The sequence below is a fragment of the Thamnophis sirtalis genome, unplaced genomic scaffold (assembly GCF_051295495.1).
Source record: "Thamnophis sirtalis isolate CommonGarterSnake01/CBP01778 unplaced genomic scaffold, rThaSir2_p1.2 scaffold_9, whole genome shotgun sequence".
Lineage (NCBI taxonomy): Eukaryota > Metazoa > Chordata > Lepidosauria > Squamata > Natricidae > Thamnophis > Thamnophis sirtalis.
Genome location: NW_028261389.1, coordinates 59,888,646 through 59,910,945, shown reverse-complemented (window position 1 = coordinate 59,910,945; position 22,300 = coordinate 59,888,646). Strand labels below are relative to the sequence as shown.

General features: G+C 40.6%; 1 protein-coding gene across 1 annotated transcript in view; it reads left to right on the top strand.

Moving 5' to 3' along the window:
- LOC106548981 (V-type proton ATPase subunit S1) overlaps nt 1–22,300 on the top strand; it is a 60,799-nt gene that overhangs the window by 5,759 nt on the left and 32,740 nt on the right. Inside the window, exons 2-5 of the mRNA XM_087723677.1 lie at nt 11,492–11,621; nt 11,716–11,784; nt 19,273–19,466; nt 21,125–21,165. Coding sequence (XP_087579803.1) covers nt 11,492–11,621; nt 11,716–11,784; nt 19,273–19,466; nt 21,125–21,165 — 434 coding nt within the window. The remainder of the gene's footprint in view (nt 1–11,491; nt 11,622–11,715; nt 11,785–19,272; nt 19,467–21,124; nt 21,166–22,300) is intronic.

Genomic DNA, 22,300 nt, shown 5'->3' with positions numbered 1-22,300 from the left:
AATAAAATTGCACAATAAAATAGCACTGTTCCAATATTTAGAATAGAATAGAATAACAGAGTTGGAAGGGATCTTGGAGGTCTTCTAGTCCAACCCCATGCTTAGGCAGAAAAACCCTACACCACTTCAGACAAATGATTATCCAATCTCTTCTTTAAAATGTCCAGTGTTGGAGCATTTACAACTTCTGGAGACAAGTTGTTCCACTGGTTAATTGTTCTGTCAGGAAATTTGAGGGGCTCCTACAAAAATGAGGGGGGTCAATCTATTTTCCAAGGCATGACAAGAAACAATGGATGGAAACTAACCAAATGAATGAAGCAACCTAGGACTAAGAAGAAATCTCCTAAGGGTGAGATCAATCAACCAATGGAATAGCTTGCCTTCAGAAGTTGTGGGTACTCCATGCCACACAAGCTACACAGTTACAAGATAATTTGAAATATTTGCAGTCTAATACTGTAAGCTAATTCTTAAATGCTGAAAATGCAGGATCAAAATACATAAGCATAGAAACAGCATTGCAACCCTAATTAATTCCAAGTTAATAAAATCAATGCTGCTAAGTAGAATGTGTATTTAAAAAGACATGAGAACATTTACAAGAAACTCCTGCTCTGTATTAACATTTTTAAAACTCCTTTCCTGGCCTAATCTTGTCAAGTAGAAGAAGAGATTTAACCTGGAAATAAGGAGGGATTTCCTGACGATGAGAACAATCAACCAATGGAAGAGAAGTTGCTTTGGAAATTGTGGAAGTTTCATCACTGGAGGCTTTCATGAAGAGATTGGACTGCCATTTGTCAAAAATAGTGTAGGGCAGTTGTGGAATTCAAATTTTTGTAGTCCAAGTTCTGGCTTTGTGGAGTCACTGAAGCAGTCAGCATGAGCTTAAATAGACTCCCGAGAATGGTAGAGTACAGGAATGCCTGAAGGAACGTTGTCCATGGGGTCGCGATGGGTCGAACATGACTTCGCAACTAACAACAACAACAACAACAACAACAACAACAACAACAGAATTAGAAGGAACCTTGGAGGTCTTCTAATCCAACCCCATGCCTAAGGCAAGAGACCATACACCATCCCGGACAAATGCTGCCCAATCTTTTTCTTGAAATGCAATATTTGCACTCTCTTATTTATCCTTCAAGGCAGTGATGGGTTGCAGGCGGTACGTCCCAGTACGGGCGTAGTGGTGCCTGCCGGGAGCACCGGGTACTGTTCCGGTATGGTGCTCTGGAGGGCCCACCCGCCTGCCCGCCCGAGCTCTTTACCTGTATTTGAGCTCTTTGGCACTTCAACGGACACACACGGAGCGTACAGCACCTGTGCGATGCTCCGCTGAGCAGCTTGAGCATCGCGGAGGTGTCGCGGAGGCGTCGCAGGAGGAAAGGACGCTTCATGCATGCATGTGGGGAATGCCGGGCCCCATTGCACAGTACCGGTTGCAACAGGATCCGTAACCACCACTGCTTCAAGGTTGATTAAAGGAGGGCCAAACTGTTGGAGACAATATGTAGAACTCTGTAAACCACTTAGAGAAGTCTGTAAAGCACTATGAAGCAATATATAAATCTAAGTGCTATTGCTATTATCTCCTCTTTTCCCCATCTTTCAGGCTGGGAACACACACAAAAAGTCCAACTGAGCAAGTTATTGAAATCAAAATTGATGATGGGCTCTTGAATGCTGCTGGCTTCACACTAGCTGCTCTTACAGAGCTCTTGGCCTTTTCTTTTCTCCAATAGCTTCTTCTCCTATCAACATGCACCATTAATCCATTTGTGTATTACAGATTTCTTTTGTGGCTGAGGCTGCTGAAGGATTCAATTGGCGACAAACTTCAGCTCTATCAAGAAACTGCTTATTCATTTTCTCTTAATCATGTTGTGTAAAACTACCTCTTTTTCCTTCCTTCTTGGTTTCATGATGGCCCAACTTCTCCTTGCTTTCCTTAAGATTTTTTTTCTCTTTTATTTCTGATGAAAACCCAGGTCTCAGCACCTGCCACACCGTACCAGAACCCCTCTCTTGTCATCATGTTTTTTCCTTGCTGTCCATCTGAGAAGCACAGAAAGAATAGGGATTTGTGATGCTTCCCAAAAGCTATGCAGATCTTTGCATTTTATTACAAAAGAGAAAAGGGGAAAAAAGCTAGGCAAGGAAAAGAGTTTCTCTTTCACTAATAATCATACTGAATAAACCAGAAGGTACAATTTGCTTCTTCCAGAACTTTCCCCGAGGAAGTACATGGGGAATTATAGTCCAATAATAATTGGAATATCACAGGCTATGCAACTCTGCACTATGAAATTTTTATCTCTATTAACAATTCAGCAGCTCTAACGACTCATCTTTTCTTCTCTGTGTAATAAAAAATTACAATGCATGCTATGGCACACAATGTAAAGGTGACACTATTGATGTAGAACCAGCAGTTCCCAGACCAGAAAGAACATATTAAGTTGCCTCCCAAGGCCATTAAGATACCAATTAATTAAAAGAGTAGATGCAAAAGCTTAAACTCTGGAGCATAGTTACACTACAGATAACGATTCTGACTTCTTTGCACTGCAGTGGGCAATCAACAACTGTATTTAAGACTTTCTTTCTGTTTCCAATAAAAACTAACTTGCTAAGCTCTTGCTAATACTTCTGCCAAGTGCAGCCAAGAACAAACATAAGGAAACTTGTGATTAACTGCCAGGAGCAGATCTGATGTTTAAGACGTTTGTGCCCTCTAAAAATAGATCTATCAGACAGGTAGTCTTACCTTATGAATGCAATTGGGACAGTAATTTCCATCACATAACCACATAGCATAGCAATGCGTTCCCAGCAACCCCCATTGTTCAGCAAATCATTTGGTCCTTCACTGAAGATCATCCTAATCCAAACCATTCTGGGTTTGGTACCTTCCCAACCCTGAACCTTAGTAAGGTAAGTGACTATGTCCAACTTTCCTTACCTACCCTCTTTGTTCTTTTGTTCGTTCAGCACCCCATCTTGCATGATGACAAGCAGCCCCCAAACTGTGTGGCTATGGAACTACTTACCACATTGTGGTTCAGTGGCATGTTAATGTTCCAACCTAGGCTTTCCAAGAGCATGAAGCTCTTGCCAAATAAAAACCCATTTTAGTCATATACTGTGAAGTCTGCTCATTCAAATCCAACAAAGTCTTTCAAGGGAGGATTTACAGCCACAGACCTTATCTGGCTTGGAGAGCTGACAGGCTGATTCCTGCAAAACCTGGCAAGGAGTCTCGGAGAGTCACGAGACAATTAAGTGAACTAATTGTCTCCTGCAAACTCCACTCCACTTTCGCTCCTCTTTTGTTTCCTCTGGGAGAAGCCATTCATCATTGACCTCTGGACTTACTCCCAAGTCAACCCTGTTCTTTAGCTGTTCCCTTCATCTGGCAACTCTGCGCATGCACACACTGGGAACAGGCTCCAGCTGTTTGTCTGTCTCACTGATGTCCGACTCTGAAGGCAGTCGGATGGCCCTGACCCCCTCTCTGCCTCTGACATAGAGCCCTCATCAGAGCCTTCCCCAGACTCCAGGACTGGCCCATGTTCCTCCCCAACCTCCTCACTGTCCAAATCTGCTGCCAGTTCTCCTGGCTGTTGGCGGGCCACAACAGTTAATGCACCATGGTTCTGAGGCAGGAAGTTCGGAGCTACAGCGCAGCATAAACTGAAAGCCTCAGCTTCCTAGCCCAGTTAAGCTGCATGGGGGGGGGGGACCCACAGCTATCCTGAGAGGCCTCTGCTATCTTAGGAAGCCTAGTAGTGTGGTATGAAGCTACAGCCTGGCAAGCCAGTGGAAAGCCATAGCTATTCCAGGAAGCCCCAGCTGCTCCTGTCTTTGCTGCCTTGCACTCTTAGTCCCCTGCCACCCTGCACTCCACCACCCCAGATGACCTTCACCGTCTTCTTGTTCCCACTGATGATGAGGTGGTAAAATCACCATAAGGACTTTCTAGCAATGGAATTTGGCCTAGAGGAATTTGCTACAGTAGCAAAAAGCCAACAATAGCTGAATTGAAGTACCATATAGCCAAACCATTAGGAGCTATGAAGATAATACTTATAAGTATTTGGGCATTTTACACTTGGATAACATCAATCCTGGATAATTTAAAAATGTGATTAATAAAGAAACATGACAGATTTCCTAAAGACAAAATGGAATGGTGGAAATACTACCAAAGCCATCAGTACCTGAGCCATGCCTGATACACGACACACTGCTGCAATTATTAACTGGACAGTTTAGACCGAAAAACAAGAAAACTGATGACTATTCACTCCGCATTACATCCCCCTAGTGATATTGATAGTCTATACCTACACTGCAGAAATGGAGGCAGAGGTTGACTTCAGGTCAAATAGTCAAAGAAGAAAAGCATGACTTGGCTAATTATATAAAAGGCAGCCAAGAAGAAGCTTGATGCAACTAAAAATTGGAACTTGCTAAATGCATAGGAAACAAAAAAGATATTGAAATACTGTAATAATAACACAAATAGAATGCTGGCAAAAAAAGGCATTACAAGGTCAGTTTCCACAAAAGATCAAGGAAAAAGTAGAAAAAAGCTAAAATCTGTCAATGGCATTCAACTGGAACATTAAAAAAAAAAACTCTGAAGGTTTGATCTTGTACAACAGCAAGCTATTCAAACCAATGCATTCAAGGCCAGAATTGAAAAATCATCAATGATTCAAAGTGCAGATTGACCAAAGAAGCAAAAGAAAAAAATGGATCATATATTCAGCACATGCAAGATTGCACAAACTGATCATAAGCAATGACATAACACTGTCACCAAAATGATTCACTGGAACATTTCTAAAAATTATCATGTGCCAGTAATGAAAAGATTGGTAGGAACAAATAATTGAAAAAATAATTGAGAATGAATAGGTTAAAATATTGTGGGATTTCTGAATACAGACTGATAAAGCCTTGACTCATAACATGTTAAATTTAACTGTGGTTAAAAAGAAGAAAATTGTAATTGATGTAATGATATTAGGGAATAATACAGGGGTCGGCAACCTTAAACACTCAGAGCCACAAAGGTCCTAAACAGAAGCCCCCTGTTCAATTCTGGAGTCAACCGGAAGTCTGGTTCCCCCATCATACAGTCTCCTCCTAGCATGGCATCCTTTTCCTCTACATGTCCTAACCCAAAGCCCTATCAATTGTGGAGTCGACTGGCGACAGGGCGCCGCAGCAGAGGGATGAAAGAGCCACATGGGTTGCTGACCCCTGGAATAGTAGAATAGAAGACAAAGAAGTGCAGAAGATCACAAAGTAGTAATATCTGAAAATCAAAGTGAAAGATTATGGCATAAGCTGGTGATTTTTTCACACCAAAGAATCCTGGACAGCACTTAGAAAACTGTGTATTGACAAAATTTTCATCTATCAATTACATAAGACCACAATGCTTGGATCTGCACATATACTAAACTAAAACACGGTGTGTATGAAGGCCAATACTATTTAAAAGAACCAGCAGTTGTGATTTCACATTGTTGTACAATAATATTATATCATTATACAACAATAATAAAATATAGCCTCTACATGATATGGGAACAATTTTAAGAAGGAAAAAAACATGGTTAGAATATTCAGTGCGGCTCATTTGCCAGTTTATAGTGATGTTTACTTTTGGGTCAAGACTGAAAGTGAAAAAATAAATTATTTTCAAAAACAACTTACTCTCCCCTTCCACTTAATAAATGTCTGATGCATATGAGATATTTAAAGAGAAAGCAAGGCTGCCTTTTTTGGCATGTTGAAGCAATCCAATGAACACAAACTAATTGAGCAATTGCTTCATTTACAGAATGTTGGGGGATGAAAAAAAGAGCAAAATCATAAGATGGTATTTCATATCAACCTTACGTTGCCAACCCCCCCCCCCATTCCATGCTATAGTAGTGAATTGAGCTGTCTCACAAAAAAAGGTACTTCAGTAATGTTTTGACATTTTATCAATGTGGTCATTTAGAATTCAACTTTAGCATTCAAATAGACAAGCACCTGCTACATAACACCCATTGTTACCCTCTCTCTTCTCTTCTATTCTGCTGTCTCCAGGTACTGCCATGTCCACTATCCAGACTTTTTTGTGTTTCTTATCAAAAACTATTAAGAGAGACTTAACAATTTTCGATAAAAAAGACAAAAATGTCTGGATATTGGACATGGTGGTATCTGGAGACAGCAGAATAGAAGAGAAAGGAGAGGGTAACAAAATACAAATATCCGCAAATGGAATGTTTGAACATCTGGCTGATTGTGTGACTAACCATAATAATAGTATAGCAATAGATAATCTCATTGATCCTTGGCAGACTTTGGTCTAAATACCATAATAGAATGAAATGCCTTCTCTTACTTCTTTGAAAGCAAACTTAGATTTTGCACATGGGAACTCTAAAAAGAGAAAAGGCAAAGCAGGAAGTGAAAGCAGATGCATGCACCTGTTGCTCTTGGAAACAAGTTTTAAATCAAGTTCTGAACCTATCAAAAAAGTAGAACAAAAAAATAAAAAGGAATATATTTTAAAATATGATCTGCTTCCCAAATGTTTGGTATCACTGTAATCTTTAAGTGTAATGTTGTTATTTTCTTTTCCGGGTGCCTAATTAATTCTGATTCATGTTTCACATATTATTTTAAAGTAATAGCAGAATATTTTAAACATTCCTTAAGCATTCTGTAGCAAGGAGTGTTTATTTCACAAAAATGTCAGCTTTTTCACACAACATTTTTAAAGTTATTTTAGATGGTTACTTATTTTACTGCAGAGTCATTTTAGATTGTTATGCATTTATTTATTACCCTCTTCTGTTATATGCCATTTATTTCTTTAAACAAAACCAAAATAAGTTAATATAAACTTGTTCTCATTATGCAATTTTAGAATGTGAACATTTCTAATTATCTAGTATTAGTCTGCCAAATAAATAATCAATTACATGCATACTAAAATGCTGTAATTATAGGTAGTGCAATTAAACAGCAATCTTCAACTTAATTTCCCCAAAGTAAGTTGTCACAGAAGGACTGGATAATCATAGACCACACATGGGTTGTCTGAGGCTTATAAATTTAGTGGGCCTTATCTCAGATAACAAAGTTGCCTCACAATCAGGAGGCTGTGAGTTTGATCCTAGATAGCGACAGATATTTGTCTCTTTGCATGCAATGGGTAATTGTCTGTTGCAAACTCTGCATAGGAAGGGCATCCAGCCAGTAAACACTTGAGCTCCATTCAGTTGCCTCAACTCTACCCCAATGCAAAGGTTTCAAGGCCATTCAAAGAAACGAAAAATCCAAATAACAAAGGAGCTGAACTTCATTTATTCCATTTGAACAGAACTGCAGAAATGATTTCTTTGCTTATATCTTCCACCTCATCCTTATATTGCTTTTTACTTCATAAGTTGGAGAGCAAGTGGTATTTCAAATCATTACTACTCCATTTCCTAAGTACATCTGACAGCTTAAACACTCAAAGGGCAACCTGCAATATAACCAAGGGTGAATACCATATTTCTGATTTTGAGCAAACTATTGAACTCATTCCTCCTTCTGCTGTTGCTCGATTGATGTTGGATATTCATTTCAGCTCTGTAGTTTAGCCTGGCAGGTTTTGTAACCTATTAAAACCCAAATGCAGTAAGCACCACATTAGTAAGCCCAGCTGTAAAAGTTGACTGACCAAGGAGTCCAAGGGTTCTTTAGAAATAACATGTTAATAATTACTTGGGAAACGAATTGGGATTTCACCAGCTTGGCATGCAGAAGGGAATGGATCAACATAGACATGAAGTTAAGTGGAAGGATGCAATTAATATTCTTTTTTAAAAAATATAGGCGAGCTGGATGTCCCTAGACATATGGAGAGGGAGATATGAGTCCTTCCACATCTGCCAAATAGTTCAACAAACATTTAAATCCATTCCCAAGCAGCTGTCTGCATTTGAAGGGATGACTCCATTGAAACTAAGTTGAAATTTAGCCTGTACTATATAATTAAATAATTCCTCATGTATACTATCAATACTTCAGGTTGTTTCAGTCCCAGATCTCTTGAAAAGTTCATTTTTCAAGAATCATTTGAGCTGTGAGAGTCATTTGAACTTTGATTGAATGAAGCAAGGAATGACATATTTCAAAAGAGACTGGGTGCCAGGAGCCCATTTCATAGATGGACATCTTCCTGAAGTACGAGATGTCTTATCTATGCAGGGTTTGTAAGGCAAGGATGTCAAACTCAAGGCCCTGGGGCCAGATCCGGCACAGGGGTACTTAGATCCGGCTCATGGGGTTGCCCTGGAAAAAGCAAAGGACTGGCCTGTGGTGCTTCTGCCAATGAAAACAGACTCCTGAGCTCTGTTTTTGGCTGCCACGGCCTCCTGCAACCCTCTGCCATTTTCAATGACAGAGGGTTGCAGGAGATTGTTGCAGCCGAAAATGGAGCTTGGGAGCCTGTTTTCACTAGCAGAGTGTTCAGGCTACCACGGGCGCCCCTGACAAGAGTGATGTCGAGCTGGCCATGTCCACCCTGGCCATGCCCACCCTAGCTCCTTGAGGTCAAACACCACCCTTATGCAGCCCTCAATGAAATTGAGCTTGACACTCCTGTTCTAAGGAGTGCAATCTAGACACCTTCCTTACCCCAGCATCAAGAGACCTTCTTAATTGTGTGTTGAAGATATATCCCCACAACAGAATCTTCAGCACCTGCCAACCTGCTATTCAGGCAAGCTGAAACTAGATCAAAGTGATCTGACAAGAAAGGGATTTTTTTTTTATTCAGAAAACACAGCACAATCTCCTATGCAAACATTCTGATTTGCACAGAAGTGCCAAAGGAAGATCAAAACCTTCATGGTTCCAGCTGAGCCAATGTAGGACTGTCCCCTCCCATTCAGCCATGGGATTTTTGAACCTCTGGGACCATTTCTGCTTTGGCTGCCAGAGAGATCAGAAGCTCCTTGGCAACTAAAGTTTGCTTTGTTTCTTTTAGGCTTAGGTAGGAATAGCAATCTTCAAGAAAATATTCCAAAACTTTGTTGTTCCTATAACAGTAGCCTCCTGTTCAAGGTAATCCAACAAGAAGCACAAGCAGGAGCATCGGAACTATCTATATTATGGGTAAAGGTTCCCCTAACACATATGTGTTAGTCATTCCCAACTCTAGCGGGTGGTGCTCATCTCTGTTTCAAAGCTGAAGACTCAGTGCTGTCTGAAGACGTCTCCGTGGTCATGTGACCGGTATGACTAAATGCCAAAGGTGCACGGAACGCTGTTGCCTTCGCACCAAAGGTGGTCCCTATTTTTCTACTTGCATTTTTACATGCTTTTGAACTGCTAGGTTGGCAGAAGCTGGGACAAGTAACGGAAGCTCACTCCGTTATGTTGTCACTAGGGATTCGAACCGCTGCCGACCTTTTTGATTGACAAGCTCAGCATCTTAGCCACTGAGCCACCGTATCCTATATTAGTTTTTAACTTATATTAGGTTAAAATATAACCTATATTAGGTTATATTTTAACCTATATTATAGGGTTACATTAAACAGAATCTTGCAAGTGAAGTATTTCTCCCCTTCTCTTTTTCCATTCTCCAGAAAACTAGGCTGTGTCTTTTCTGAAATGCTTCCTATACTTTACCCCCACATACAGAATTGTTACCTAGGCTACAGATATTCCTCTTGTCTCCCATTCCCATATACGATCATAACTCCAGTTCTTGGATTTTCTTTTTATTTCATCAGATGGTGGGCTTTTCTGAACAAGAGAATAATCTTGGAAGATCCATCATCCTCTCTTGTTTTCCATGCACCTGTACTTATCTTCATGCTTTCCTCCACAGCAACCTCTAATAGCTATCACTCCATTCTCATCTGAAGACAACCATTTTGCTGGTCCTGTTTTGGAGGCTGCAAGCTATGTGGGAGCAGCTTTTCAAAACAGTGTGAGTCAGAAGTTACAGAGAAAACCCAAGGAAATGATGGTGTCCATGGAAGTTCAAACTGGTCCAGGCGGGGTGGGTGGGAAGCATATGCCATGTAGAACTGATTATCTAACAAACAATCATTTTATATTTCAAGTCTTGCTGATTTCTCAGTTCTCTGAAGCTCCTTCATAGCAATAGCAGTGGCACTTAGACTTATATACTGCTTCACAGTGTTTTTACAGGGCTCTCCAAGCAGTTTAGAGAGTCAACATATTTTCCCCAACAATCTGGGTCCCCAACCTTAGATGAAAGGCTGAGTCAGCCTGGTGAGATTTAATCTGCCAAATTGCAGGCAGCTGTCAGTCAGCAGAAGTAGCCTACAGTACTGTAGTCTAACCACTGGGCCACCGTGGCTCTTCAGATTTCTTTCATTCTGGAAGGGTGGAATGGCAACATTCTGGATCACGGGGTCACATAAGAATAAGGCATTAAGTCCAATATATAGATATAAGTTTCTTTTCCAATTTTTGTGAGTAGGATTGTCTAGTTGCTCATATCTCATACATGATAGTCTAAAAATCAAGTGACGTTTCTCTCTCCCAGAAGCTGTTAAGACAAACATAGTTGCTGAAGCATGCATTAAGCTGAGGGAGGCAAGAAATTATTAAAAACAGACTCAAACTGGTTCCTTTCCAATTTCCCAGAGTATAAGGAAGAGACAAGGAGAGAAAGAAAGGCAAACCTGCAAGATTCTATTACTATAGGTCAGAGGTGAGGAACTATGGCCTGTTTATGACTTGTGGACTTCAACACCCAGAATTCTTGCACCAGCTATGCTGAACCAGGAATTCTGGGAGTTGAACTCCACAAGTCAGAAACAAGCCATAATTCCCTACCCTGCTATAGACGATCTGAAAGTTTCAATCTTCCTATGGAAGTTCCCTATGGAGTCTGTTTGCTGATCGCATCTACCCCAGAGGGCTGACAGCTCTGCAGTTGTGGTTCTGAAATCTAAGAGATGCATAGAGGAAATGACTCATCCATATACTCCTTTCTCCTTAGAGCAGCAAAAATGCATAAACTAGGTTGGTATATGAACACAACCATGGAACAAAACAGCACGTTAATTTCCAAAAAGAGATTCTTCCATATCAACTTTTAATTGCATGCTTACTTATTTAATTGAATTTTATAAAGAACTCAAATAGTGTTAATTCTCCCATCTTCTTCAGTTTTTGCAGCACAGAAAATGCCTAAGAAACAAAAAGTCTTATAGAGCAAATATTGCCAAAAGCCCACCCACCTCCAGCCCCAACTCTTCGGACATTTCCGGCCTTCACATGCCTCATTTTCAGCCTCCACATGCCCCATTTTCTGCCTCCACGGGTCCCATTTTTGGCCCATTTCACGCAGTGGGGATTGCCACCTCTGCCAATCACCGCCACGGATAATCATTTGTTCCTATAATTTCTTTTCATAACTCAATTTCTTTTTTAGCTCTCTCCATGGCTTGGCAAAGACTTTACATGAAGGACATATTATGTCGATGGACAAGTTATATTTATTACTGAAAGATACAGTTCTGGGCCCAGAGCCCACAAATATTGTCTTGTTTCTTCAAGATAGAGTAAGTATGGCTCTGCTTATGTATATTAGAGCTTGTATAAAATGAAACAACATGGCGTCTCTCTAATAATCTCTACCACTTCTCTATTTTTCAGCTTAGCGTGGAATACTTCACACAATACAACAACTTCTCCGGAAATGAGTCACTATTTCACAATGTTCAGGCAAGCATAACTATTCCATCTGGCATTTCCCTGCAGTTTTAAGAAATAAAACCAAATAGGCATGCTTAAAAGAAATGGCAGAAGGATCTTTTAAATTCCAGAAACAGGTTGAAAGCTCTTTCAAACTTGATAAGGATAAATTTCTGTAATTTCCTTTATAGGGTATGGAAGAACATTTTCAGTTCTTCAGAATTTACAGTTCATTCTGCCTGTTGGTCCCAGGAATGGAAATTAGGGGGTCAACCCATTCTCAGTTCCGTGGTGATTTTCTCAAAGTCCAATTATGGATACAAATCAAAATACAACCCTACAATGCTTTCAGAAGTTGTTTTCTGAGCATGGTTCTTTCAAATGTAAGAAGTTATTTTTCCTGGTAAATTGATTTATTCCTCCAAGTTCTTTTTATACATATATATTAAAATCTCAGAAAACATTTCCCATTTTGATTCTTTAAAAAGAAAGTCTATATTTGTGTACTCTTGATTAATATTAATTACTGATGAATCTTAATCTCTCCTATTATAACATGGAGGGCCAGATACAGATCCTAAGAATACAAATATTGAAGTTATCTTTTAAAAATCCTTTTTGTTTGCTGTTCCTGCAAAATTTGTGAGCGCTTGGTACCAGAAGCATGCAGTTACATATGTGGTGATATAGATACTCATGGAAGTTAGGAATGCTTTGTCTGAATAAGTAGGTATATATTAAGCCCTCTGATACAAAATTTCCACCTTATTAATTTACAGTATCCATTGACATTAGTCATATTTAGTGGTAGCTTATTTTAATGGATAATTGGGGAAAGGAGATATGCATTATTATTAATGTCCATTAAGATGGAGATTATCTGCCCACAATGATTGGTATCACTTACATAATTACATGTGTGTGCCAATGAGGTAAGTAGAATTATTTACATAATCCTTTCATTGTACAAATGAAGTTCATCAAAACAGAAACAGGATCAATTCAATGTTAATTCCATTCTACTGAAATCCTGTAAACTGAGGTTTCACAGTTCTTACGTCAGGACTCAGGAGTATGGGACAGTCTACATAATGGAAAGAAAAGAATGCATTTCTTTTTGCAATAAGTAAACACTGGCTTTAAAAACATCACTATTGTTGTCAGACATTAGATTTTTGTAGGAACATTAGTAGCTGAGGATCAGTAGCTGTTTATGCAGCTATTCTTGAACTGACTTTGATTTCTTTTTTCCAAAAATTGGATATTAATATTGAATAGCATCTGTCTGTTATTGTGCTCCATTAATCAGTCAACAATACTCTGCCCCTTTTAATATTCTTTTTAAAATAAGGAGATATAGTACAGTATCAAAGCAATATATTAAATTACAATCACTGTAAGCTAAATACTTCAGAATTGTAGATAGATTCAGGACAGTGGTAAATCCCAGGACTGACCCTGCCATTTAGCAGTTGTGTTATACAGCTGATCCTGAGAAGTGACAGCTGGATATTGGAGAAAATATTTTTCTTGTTATAAAGTAGGTGAAGGTCCTGTCCCAATGACAATATTGAAGAAAGATTCATATATGTTTTCCTACTCACTTTATGAAAGGAGAGGACAAAGTCTCTATGGACGCATTACTCATTTGTTTGCTATTTTTACCTGGAAGCAATAATTATGATAAGGAGTAGATATTGCTAGTTTTTCTCTCGTCCATATTCAGTTGCATGGTGACCGCTGCTCTTGCCAACACACCATTTGGTGGTTTATAGATGGCAAACAAGTGGATTAAATAAGTTATTAAAAATAAGTGACAAGTGGTAAGCCATTGAAGCATGTACAGTATCTGTCTGTGTAGGTCATTTCTTGCATTTTGCCACACCCAAAGATGTAATGTCTTGACTCTGTACCTTATATATAGTAATTGATTCTGTTCAAAAGAAAATATATATTTGGGTAATATTTTTAATCCATTCAGTTACATAATTTTTCTTGAAGCTGAATAAAGAAATTTGTACAAAACATGTTACAGTTTAAGAATCAGACAGTAAATAGATGAAGTGAAAAAATATATAAATCAAATATTTGAGAACAGTAACTATATTAATTATCAACTGGTTTATCATGAGGATGCTCCCAACAGCTATTGCCTAAGAGGGAACAGATGGTTTTTAGATTTACTTTTAGCAAATGATGTTAATGACTGTGTGTTCTAGAAAATATATCTCAAATGATTTAATTGGCTTCCTTTTGGGTAGAAAAAAAGAGTCACTAATATAGCCCAGAGTGTATAAGTTGGCCCAAGAATTGATAAATGTTCTTATTAGCATCTAAACATTTGCTTGCTAAATTTGATGAAACTGGTATGATCATTATCATAGGCTTAAGATGCAGAAGGATCTTGACAGACTTGAACATTGGGCGCTATCTAACAAAAAGAAATTCAATGGTGAAAAATGTAAGGTTCTACATTTAGGCAAGAAAAACGAAACGCACAGGTATAGTACACTTAAATATGAGCCAGCAGTGTGCAGCAGCTGCCAAAATTCCAACACGGTTCTAGGCTGCATAAACAGAGGGATAGAATCAAGATCACGTGAAGTGTTAATACCACTTTATAATGCTTTGGTAAGGCCACACTTGGAATACTGCATTCAGTTTTGGTCGCCACGATGTAGAAAAGATGTAGAGACTCTAGAAAGAGTGCAGAGAAGAGCAACAAAGATGATTAGGGGACTCGAAGATAAAACATATAAAGAATGGTTGCTGGAATTGGATATGTCTAGTCTTATGAAAAGAAGAACTAGGGGTGAAATGATAGCAGTGTTCCCATAACTCAGGGGTTACCACATATAAGAGGGAGTCAAACCATTCTCCAAAGCACCTGAAGATAGGAGAATGGGTGGAAACTAATCAAGGAGAGAAGCAACTTAGAATTAAGGAGAAATTTCCTGACAGTTAGAACAATTAATCAGTGGAACAACTTGCCTCTAGAAGTTATGAATGCTCCAACACAGGAGGTTTTAAAGAAGAGATTGGACAACCATTCTGTCTGAAGTGGTGTAGGGTCTCCTGCCTAAGCAGGGGGTTGGACTAGAAGACCTCCGAGGTCCCTTCCAACTCTGTTATTCTGTTCTGTTACTATGACGTAGATAGGCAGGTTGATTCATATTTTCTTTGCTGAATTTTAATAAGAGAGATAACACAGTTCTTGTTTTCCAAATGGTAGGGGAAAACAAAAAAAGCCTGGCTTGTCGGAGCTGAAAACACCCACACATAGTAAAGCAACAAGAGAAAGTTAAAATCCAGCAGGGGGTTTGAATAAAAGCATTCAACAAGTCAGTTCACCTTTAAAAATAATAATCAAATTAAAAGGAAAAACAAAACTTTGAAAAGTGCCGTTGAAAGCCAAGGTTTGTTTTAAAAAAAGAAACAGCTGAGAGGAAAGATGTAGAATGGGAACTTCTCTGATTGCCACACCAGGAATTATAACCTCAAGGATTCCTCTTCTCAGGAGTGCCCACAGTTGTGAAAGAGTCATCTTGAGTCATTCCTAGATGATCCCATTCGATTTAGGGAGATGGGTGCCACGGAAGCCACTTTGGCAGCAAAACCAGCTGTTTGTCGGCAGGAAAAGGAAATCCTTCTGACCACTCAGCATACCATCTTGGAGGGAACATTTCTGCTGATTTAAATCAAATAAACTCTCATTTTTCCATAATGAAATTAACCCAAATGTTGACTTGCACAGAACTCATTTCATATTGGAAAGAAGCAATTCAGCAGAGATGCCTTTTTAAGGCCAATGTTTGGCAAAATCAAAAGTAAAAATGAACATTTTCTAATATCTCTGCATGCCAGCCAAAGTTTATAAGTTTCATTTATTCCTGCTGTAGTGTTTTCATGTTATATATTCTTTTCACCTTAAGCAGTATAGATGTGATGTATTAATAACTGATAGTTCATAACTATGTACTTTCATAGAGAGTTGGCTATGACAGAGTTTTTGCCAAAAGTTCTGCAAAGGGCAAGATGGGCATATTCACAGAGCATAGTGAAAAACCTCAAGATGGCAGCCACAATAGTATAGTTAAAATTCTGTCAGTGTTTGATGTGCATTGCCAACTTGACGTTTTTTACCACAACCTTGGGAACAGAAAGTACTGTATCATGTTTTTAAATTTTTTCATGTATTTATCCTGCCTCTATTATTTTTGTAAAGAATTCTAGGTGGTAAACATATCTAATACTCCTTCCTTCTCCTATTTTCCCCACAATAATAATCCTGTGAGGTGGATGGGACTGAGAGTGACTGACCTCAAGTCACCAATCTGGCGTTCATGCTTCTTGGCTAACATTTTCCTTCCTGTCTCCTTAAGAAGACTTATATACCACTTCATTGTGCTTTACAGTCCCCTCTGTTGTACAGTGTCAGCGTATTGCCCCCCAAAATCTGAATCATTTTACCGACCTTGGAAGGCTGGAAGGCTGAGTCAATCTTGAGCTAGTTAGGTTTGAATATTTCATTTAAGGAATGTGTGAAAAAATATTATCATTCACACATGTGAGCCATTCACTCACATCAAGTTTGGTTATCAAGTAGGAGTATGGGCATGAATTTGCTGGCAGGGGATTAGCAGCTCTCAGAAGATCCCATCTGTTACCATATTACATGTCCGTGCTTTTTACTTCTTGGTATGTTGGTACAAAAACAGCCAGTTTCATACCTACTTTAGAATTTAGAATTTTTAGAATTTTATTAGAATTTGTAGGCCGCCCTTTTCCCTGAGGGGACTCAGGGCGGCTCACACAAAAACTGGGAAAGGGGAATACAGACAGTAGGACAAAACATGTAATAAAATAGCAAACAACAAACACTCATCATTCGGGCGGGTAACTATCCTATCCCCAGGCCTGACGGGCGAGCCAGTTCTTCAAGGCTATGCGGAAGGCCTGGACGGTGGAGAGGGTACGAATCTCCACGGGGAGCTCGTTCCAAAGGGTCGGGGCTACTGCTGAGAAGGCCCTCCTCCTTGTAGTTGCCAGCCGACACTGGCTGGCCGATGGAATACGGAGGAGGCCTAATCTATGAGATCTTATCGGTCGTAGGGATGTAATTGGCAGAAGGCGGTCTCTCAAGTATCCAGATCCACTGCCATGTAGGGCTTTATGGGTGATTAATAGCACCTTGAAGCGCATCCGGAGATCAACAGGTAGCCAGCGCAGCTCGCGGAGGATAGGTGTTATGCGGGTGAATCGGGGTGCACCCGCAATCACTCGCGCGGCTGCATTCTGCACTAGCTGAAGTCGCCGGATGCTCCTCAAGGGCAGCCCCATGTAGAGCACATTGCAGTATTCCAGCCTAGAGGTCACAAGGGCCCGAGTGACTGTTGTGAGAGCCTCCCGATTCAGGTAGGGTCGCAACTGGCGCACCAGGCGAACCTGGGCGAATGCCCCCCTGGTCACAGCCGTTAAGTGGTGGTCAAATGACAGCTGTGGATCCAGGAGGACTCCCAAGTTGCGAACCCTCTCTGAGGGGTATAAAATTTGACCCCCCAGCCTGAGTGGTGGAATAATAGCCAAATCTTTGGGAGGGAAACACAACAGCCACTCGGTCTTTTCTGGGTTGAGCACAAGCTTGTTCACCCTCATCCAGTCCATAACGGCCTCAAGACCCCGGCTCATCACGTCAACCGCTTCATTGATTTGGCACGGGGCGGACAGATACAATTGAGTATCGTCCGCATATTGATGGTATCTAATCCCGTGCCTGCGGATGATCTCTCCCAGCGGTTTCATGTAGATGTTGAATAGTAGGGGGGATAAGACCGAACCCTGAGGCACCCCATAATTTAGGGGCCTAGGGGACGATCTCTGCCCCCCCACTAACACCGACTGCGACCTGTCCGAGAGGTAGGAGGAGAACCACCGTAACACGGTGCCTCCCACTCCCACCTCCCGCAGTCGTCGCAGAAGGATACCATGGTCGATGGTATCGAAAGCCGCTGAGAGGTCAAGGAGGACCAGGATGGAGGAACGTCCTTCATCTCTGGCTCTCCAGAGATCATCCATCAATGCGACCAAAGCGGTTTCTGTGCTGTAACCGGGCCTGAAGCCTGACTGGAAGGGGTCTAGGTAGTTTGCTTCCTCCAAGGACCGTTGGAGCTGGAAGGCCACCACCTTCTCAACAACCTTCCCCAGGAAGGGAAGGTTGGAGACTGGACGATAGCTATTAAGAACAGCTGGATCCAAGGATGGTTTCTTCAGGAGGGGTCTCACCACCGCCGCTTTCAGTGCGGCGGGGAAGTTCCCCTCCCGAAGGGAGGCGGTCACAACCGCCTGGATCCAGCCTCGTGTCACCTCACTGCAGTTAGTAACCAGCCATGAGGGACACGGATCCAGAACGCAGGTGGAAGTACTTACAGCTCTCATGGCCTTGTCCACATCCCCGGGGGTAACGTCTTGAAACTCAACCCAGAGCTGTTCTACTTGGTCCCCCTGCGCCTCGGCTGGAACTGCGGGGGTGGAGTCCAAGTCCGACCGAAACCGAGCAATTTTGTCCGCTAAGAATTGGGCATATTCTTCAGCTCTGCCCTGCAAGGGTTCCCCCGCCTCCCTTTTGTTCAATAGGGAGCGGGTTATCCTAAACAGGGCGGCTGGGCGGGACTCAGCGGATGCTACCAGGGTGGCTATGTGCGATCTTTTTGCTGCCCTAAGTGCCCTGGTGTATTCCCTGGTGCAGGTGGTTACCATTGCCCGGTTCGATTCGGACTTATCGGACCTCCAACGGTGCTCTAGGCATCTCCTCCGGCGCTTCATCTCCCGGAGTTCCTCGGTGAACCAAGGGGGTCTCCGGGATCCGCCGCCTCGGAGGAGCCGCAGTGGCGCAATCCGGTCGAGGGCCTCCGACGCTGCCGAGTGCCACGCAGCAGCCAGAGTCTCCACCGGATTGTGGGCGAAAGAGTCAGGAATAACCCCAAGCTCTGTCTGGAACCTTACTGGCTCCATAAGACGCCTGGGGCGGAACCACCTGGTCGGTTCCTCCTCCCTACAGTGGGGGTTTGGCCTCCGGAAGTCGAGCCTCAGTAGGCAATGGTCTGACCACGACAGGGGTATGATGTCACTCCCCCTCAGACCAAGATCACAAATCCACTGCTCCGAGAGAAATACGAGGTCAAGCATGTGTCCCGCTGAATGGGTTGGGCCCCGAATTACTTGGGTCAAGCCCATGGCTGTCATGGAAGCCATGAACTCCTGCGCCCCATCAGAGTTTTTTTACTTATTTCCAATATTGGACTTTTTCCTTGTTGTTTTCCACAAGGTGATTTTCATTACTAGGTTGTTTGTGTAATGAAATTGCTTGTCAAATTCTTATTGAAGGTAATAGAATTTATTTTGCATAATGGAAACTATAAAAGACTGTAATCAAAGCTGATCACAGTATAAAAAGCAATCACCCCCTTAAGATCTTTAATTATCTACCTCATAATTAACTGCTATTTGTATTTACTGCAGGAGCTTCTTGAGACTTCATCATCTTCATTGGTTTTGCCAGCAGTTGACTGTCATGCTGTCAGTCATTTTTCAGGCCGCCTCCAGAAGACTCTGAACTGGAACTTGGTAAATGTAGACAGCCCTGATATATCAAAGCTAAGAGTGAATACCTCCAAACCCAGTTTATTTGAGATAAACCTACCACCAATCAGAAGGTATGAACTCTCGTAAGGACTAGACATCTTGCATGCTTCCATAGAGCATCTGAGAAGTGTCTTAAATAGTGTATCTTATGTAAGAATAATGTAAAGTTAAAAGGAGTTATGAGTTATAATCAGTAGGGAATGTATTTTCCCTAGACGCAGGAAGATCCAACAGCCAAAGATTCTCCTATATTATTTTGAGATGCACACAAGTCCTTCCAAATATTAAAAAAAACACATAGATGGAATCATGGGACCAAATCTGGAAAGTATCAGAAGAGAGGAATATAATCATAGTGAAAGTAGATTTCCTTGGTAAAATAGTCCTCAACTTAAAACAGTTCACTTAGTGACTGTTCAATGGTACAATGGCACTGAAAAAAGTGACCATATTTAACTCTTATGACCATTGTAACATCCCCATGGTCATGTGAGTATAGTCAGATGCTGGACAGCTGACTTACATTTATGACGGTTGTAGGGTCCCGTGGTCATGTGATCACCTTTTGCAACCTTCTGACAAGCAAAGTCAATGGAGAAACCAGATTCACTTAAAAACTGTTTTACTAATTTAACAAATGCAGTGATTCACTTAACACATGTGGCAAGAAAAGTCATAACAAGGGGCAAAACTCATTTAACAAATTTCTCACTTAGCAACATAAATTTTGGGCTCAATTGTGGTTGTAAGTTGAGGACTACTTGTGCATGAAATCCTAACATATCTGGAAAGAACCAACTTGAAAAAACAGCTTACACTAAAAAAATCCTGAAATGGTTTATATAGGATACATTGGACACATTGAATGGAACTATTTATCTCAAATAGAAATTTCTCTCTCATGTGGTTTCTTTTTTGCCATGATCTCTCATTTTGGGCTGTTCTATAGGTGTTGTCAGCAATCTTATTAGGTAAAAATCATTCAACTGAAGCCTAAGTTATTAAGACTGGCAAAAACCTGATTATCTGTCTTATTCAATAAAAACTGTTCTGCTGTCAGTTTGTTTTTAACCAGTTTTCCTTTTCTTTCTGAAAGAGCAAATTACTGCCCAAACATTTGATCCCTTAGGGAGGAAATAATCGTAAATAAAAAACGCAAACTAGACATGGCATGTTTACCTGGGTGCATTTCTATCATATTGTTGTTGTTGCTGCTGCTGTTATTGTAGTTGTCGTCAACATCATCATCATCATATCATTTTGAAATATTGTCTGTCAGGCGAAGGGTTAATTTATCTTTATCTTTATGCTATTATTCTGTGCTGATTATTCTCCATTTTGCAGACTCAATGCACCGTATGACATTTTAAATGATACTAAAGTTGTTTTAATATTGCACAAAGCAGGCCTAACTTCTGAGACATATTAAAAATTGTGCTTACTTTTTATATTCATAAATGTCAGCACTTTCTACCCAAAATAATGTTCCTTTAATGGATCCCCTTATTTATTTCAGGGCTATATCATTAGTCAAAACATTCACTGATAATGATAAATACAACATGATATCTTTACTACAATATTTCAGTATGAAACCATATGTTTTATGTTTCCTCTTGAAAGTAAATTAAATATCTTTTTTAAAGTGAAATGCTTTTTAAATGCAAAATGTTTACCTATTAATTACTTTTGTGATATTTTAGTTTTCCTTTCAATGTTTTTCATGCAGAAAAGATGAACTTTCCACTCAGAACAAGCTCATAGAAAATGGTATGTGATTAAATTAACTTACCTACAAAGAATAAAAGAGAAATAACTTTGGCAATGATCAGTAAATATAAAAGGAAAAATGGCTGTTTGTTCTGCTGGATAATGATATTTTTGGTTTTTTATTTTAATTTACATATTTGTGTTATATCTGCCTAACTGCTCTCTGGAAGTCTCAATAAAACTAATAAAATGTAAGAACAACTAAAGCGGTCGACTAAAGCGCGCTCGACGAAACCGCGTACCTGACGTCATCACAGTGCGACGAAAAAAGCACGCTGTGAGCGCTAAAGCTAAAATTAACCCCTAAACCTAATTAACCCCGAAACCTAACCCTAAACCTAACCCTACACCTAACCCTTAACCTAACGCTAAACCTAACCCTAAACCTAACCCTTAACCTAACACTAAACCTAACGCTAACCCTTAACCTAACCCTAAACCTAACCCTAAACCTAACCCTTAACCTAACGCTAAACCTAACGCTAACCCTTAACCTAACCCTAAACCTAACCCTAACACTTAACCTAACCCTAACCCTAACCCTAACCCTAACCCTAAACCTAAACCTAAACCTAAACCTAACCCTTACCTTAACGTGAATCGGCTTGCTTTCAAAGCGCTTTTTAAAGCGCCCTTTGTTCTCCGCAGTCGCTGTTGTCGTGCTGCTGATGACGTCAGCGACGCACTTTAATTGGGCGCGCTTTAGTGGACCGTGGTTTTGTCGTGCCACGGAATATAAAAGGTAAAACTACAAATCAAAACTAACAATGTATACTTCAAAGGTATCCATTGTGAGATTTTAGCTTGTATATAAATTAATATCCCTTCTTTTGGTTCAAGTTACACTGCTTTGTTTGAGAGCTTTGCCCAATCTTTTGGTAAACCAGCAAATTTACTAAAGTTGATAGCCCTTCTTTCCAAGAACAAGTATGAGGAATAACAGCTTTACTGGTGTGGGCAATCGTACACTGACCACAGGTTGTTTGCAGTTATAGTGGCATTGAAACAGGGTTGTGCTTCAAAAATTTCAGCAATGGGTTCTCTATCCAGTTGCTAGGTGGGCGTCGCCATGGTGGGAATGGCCTAGTCAGTCTCATGAACCATTGGGGTGGGGCTGTGCATTTTCACCTTCCCC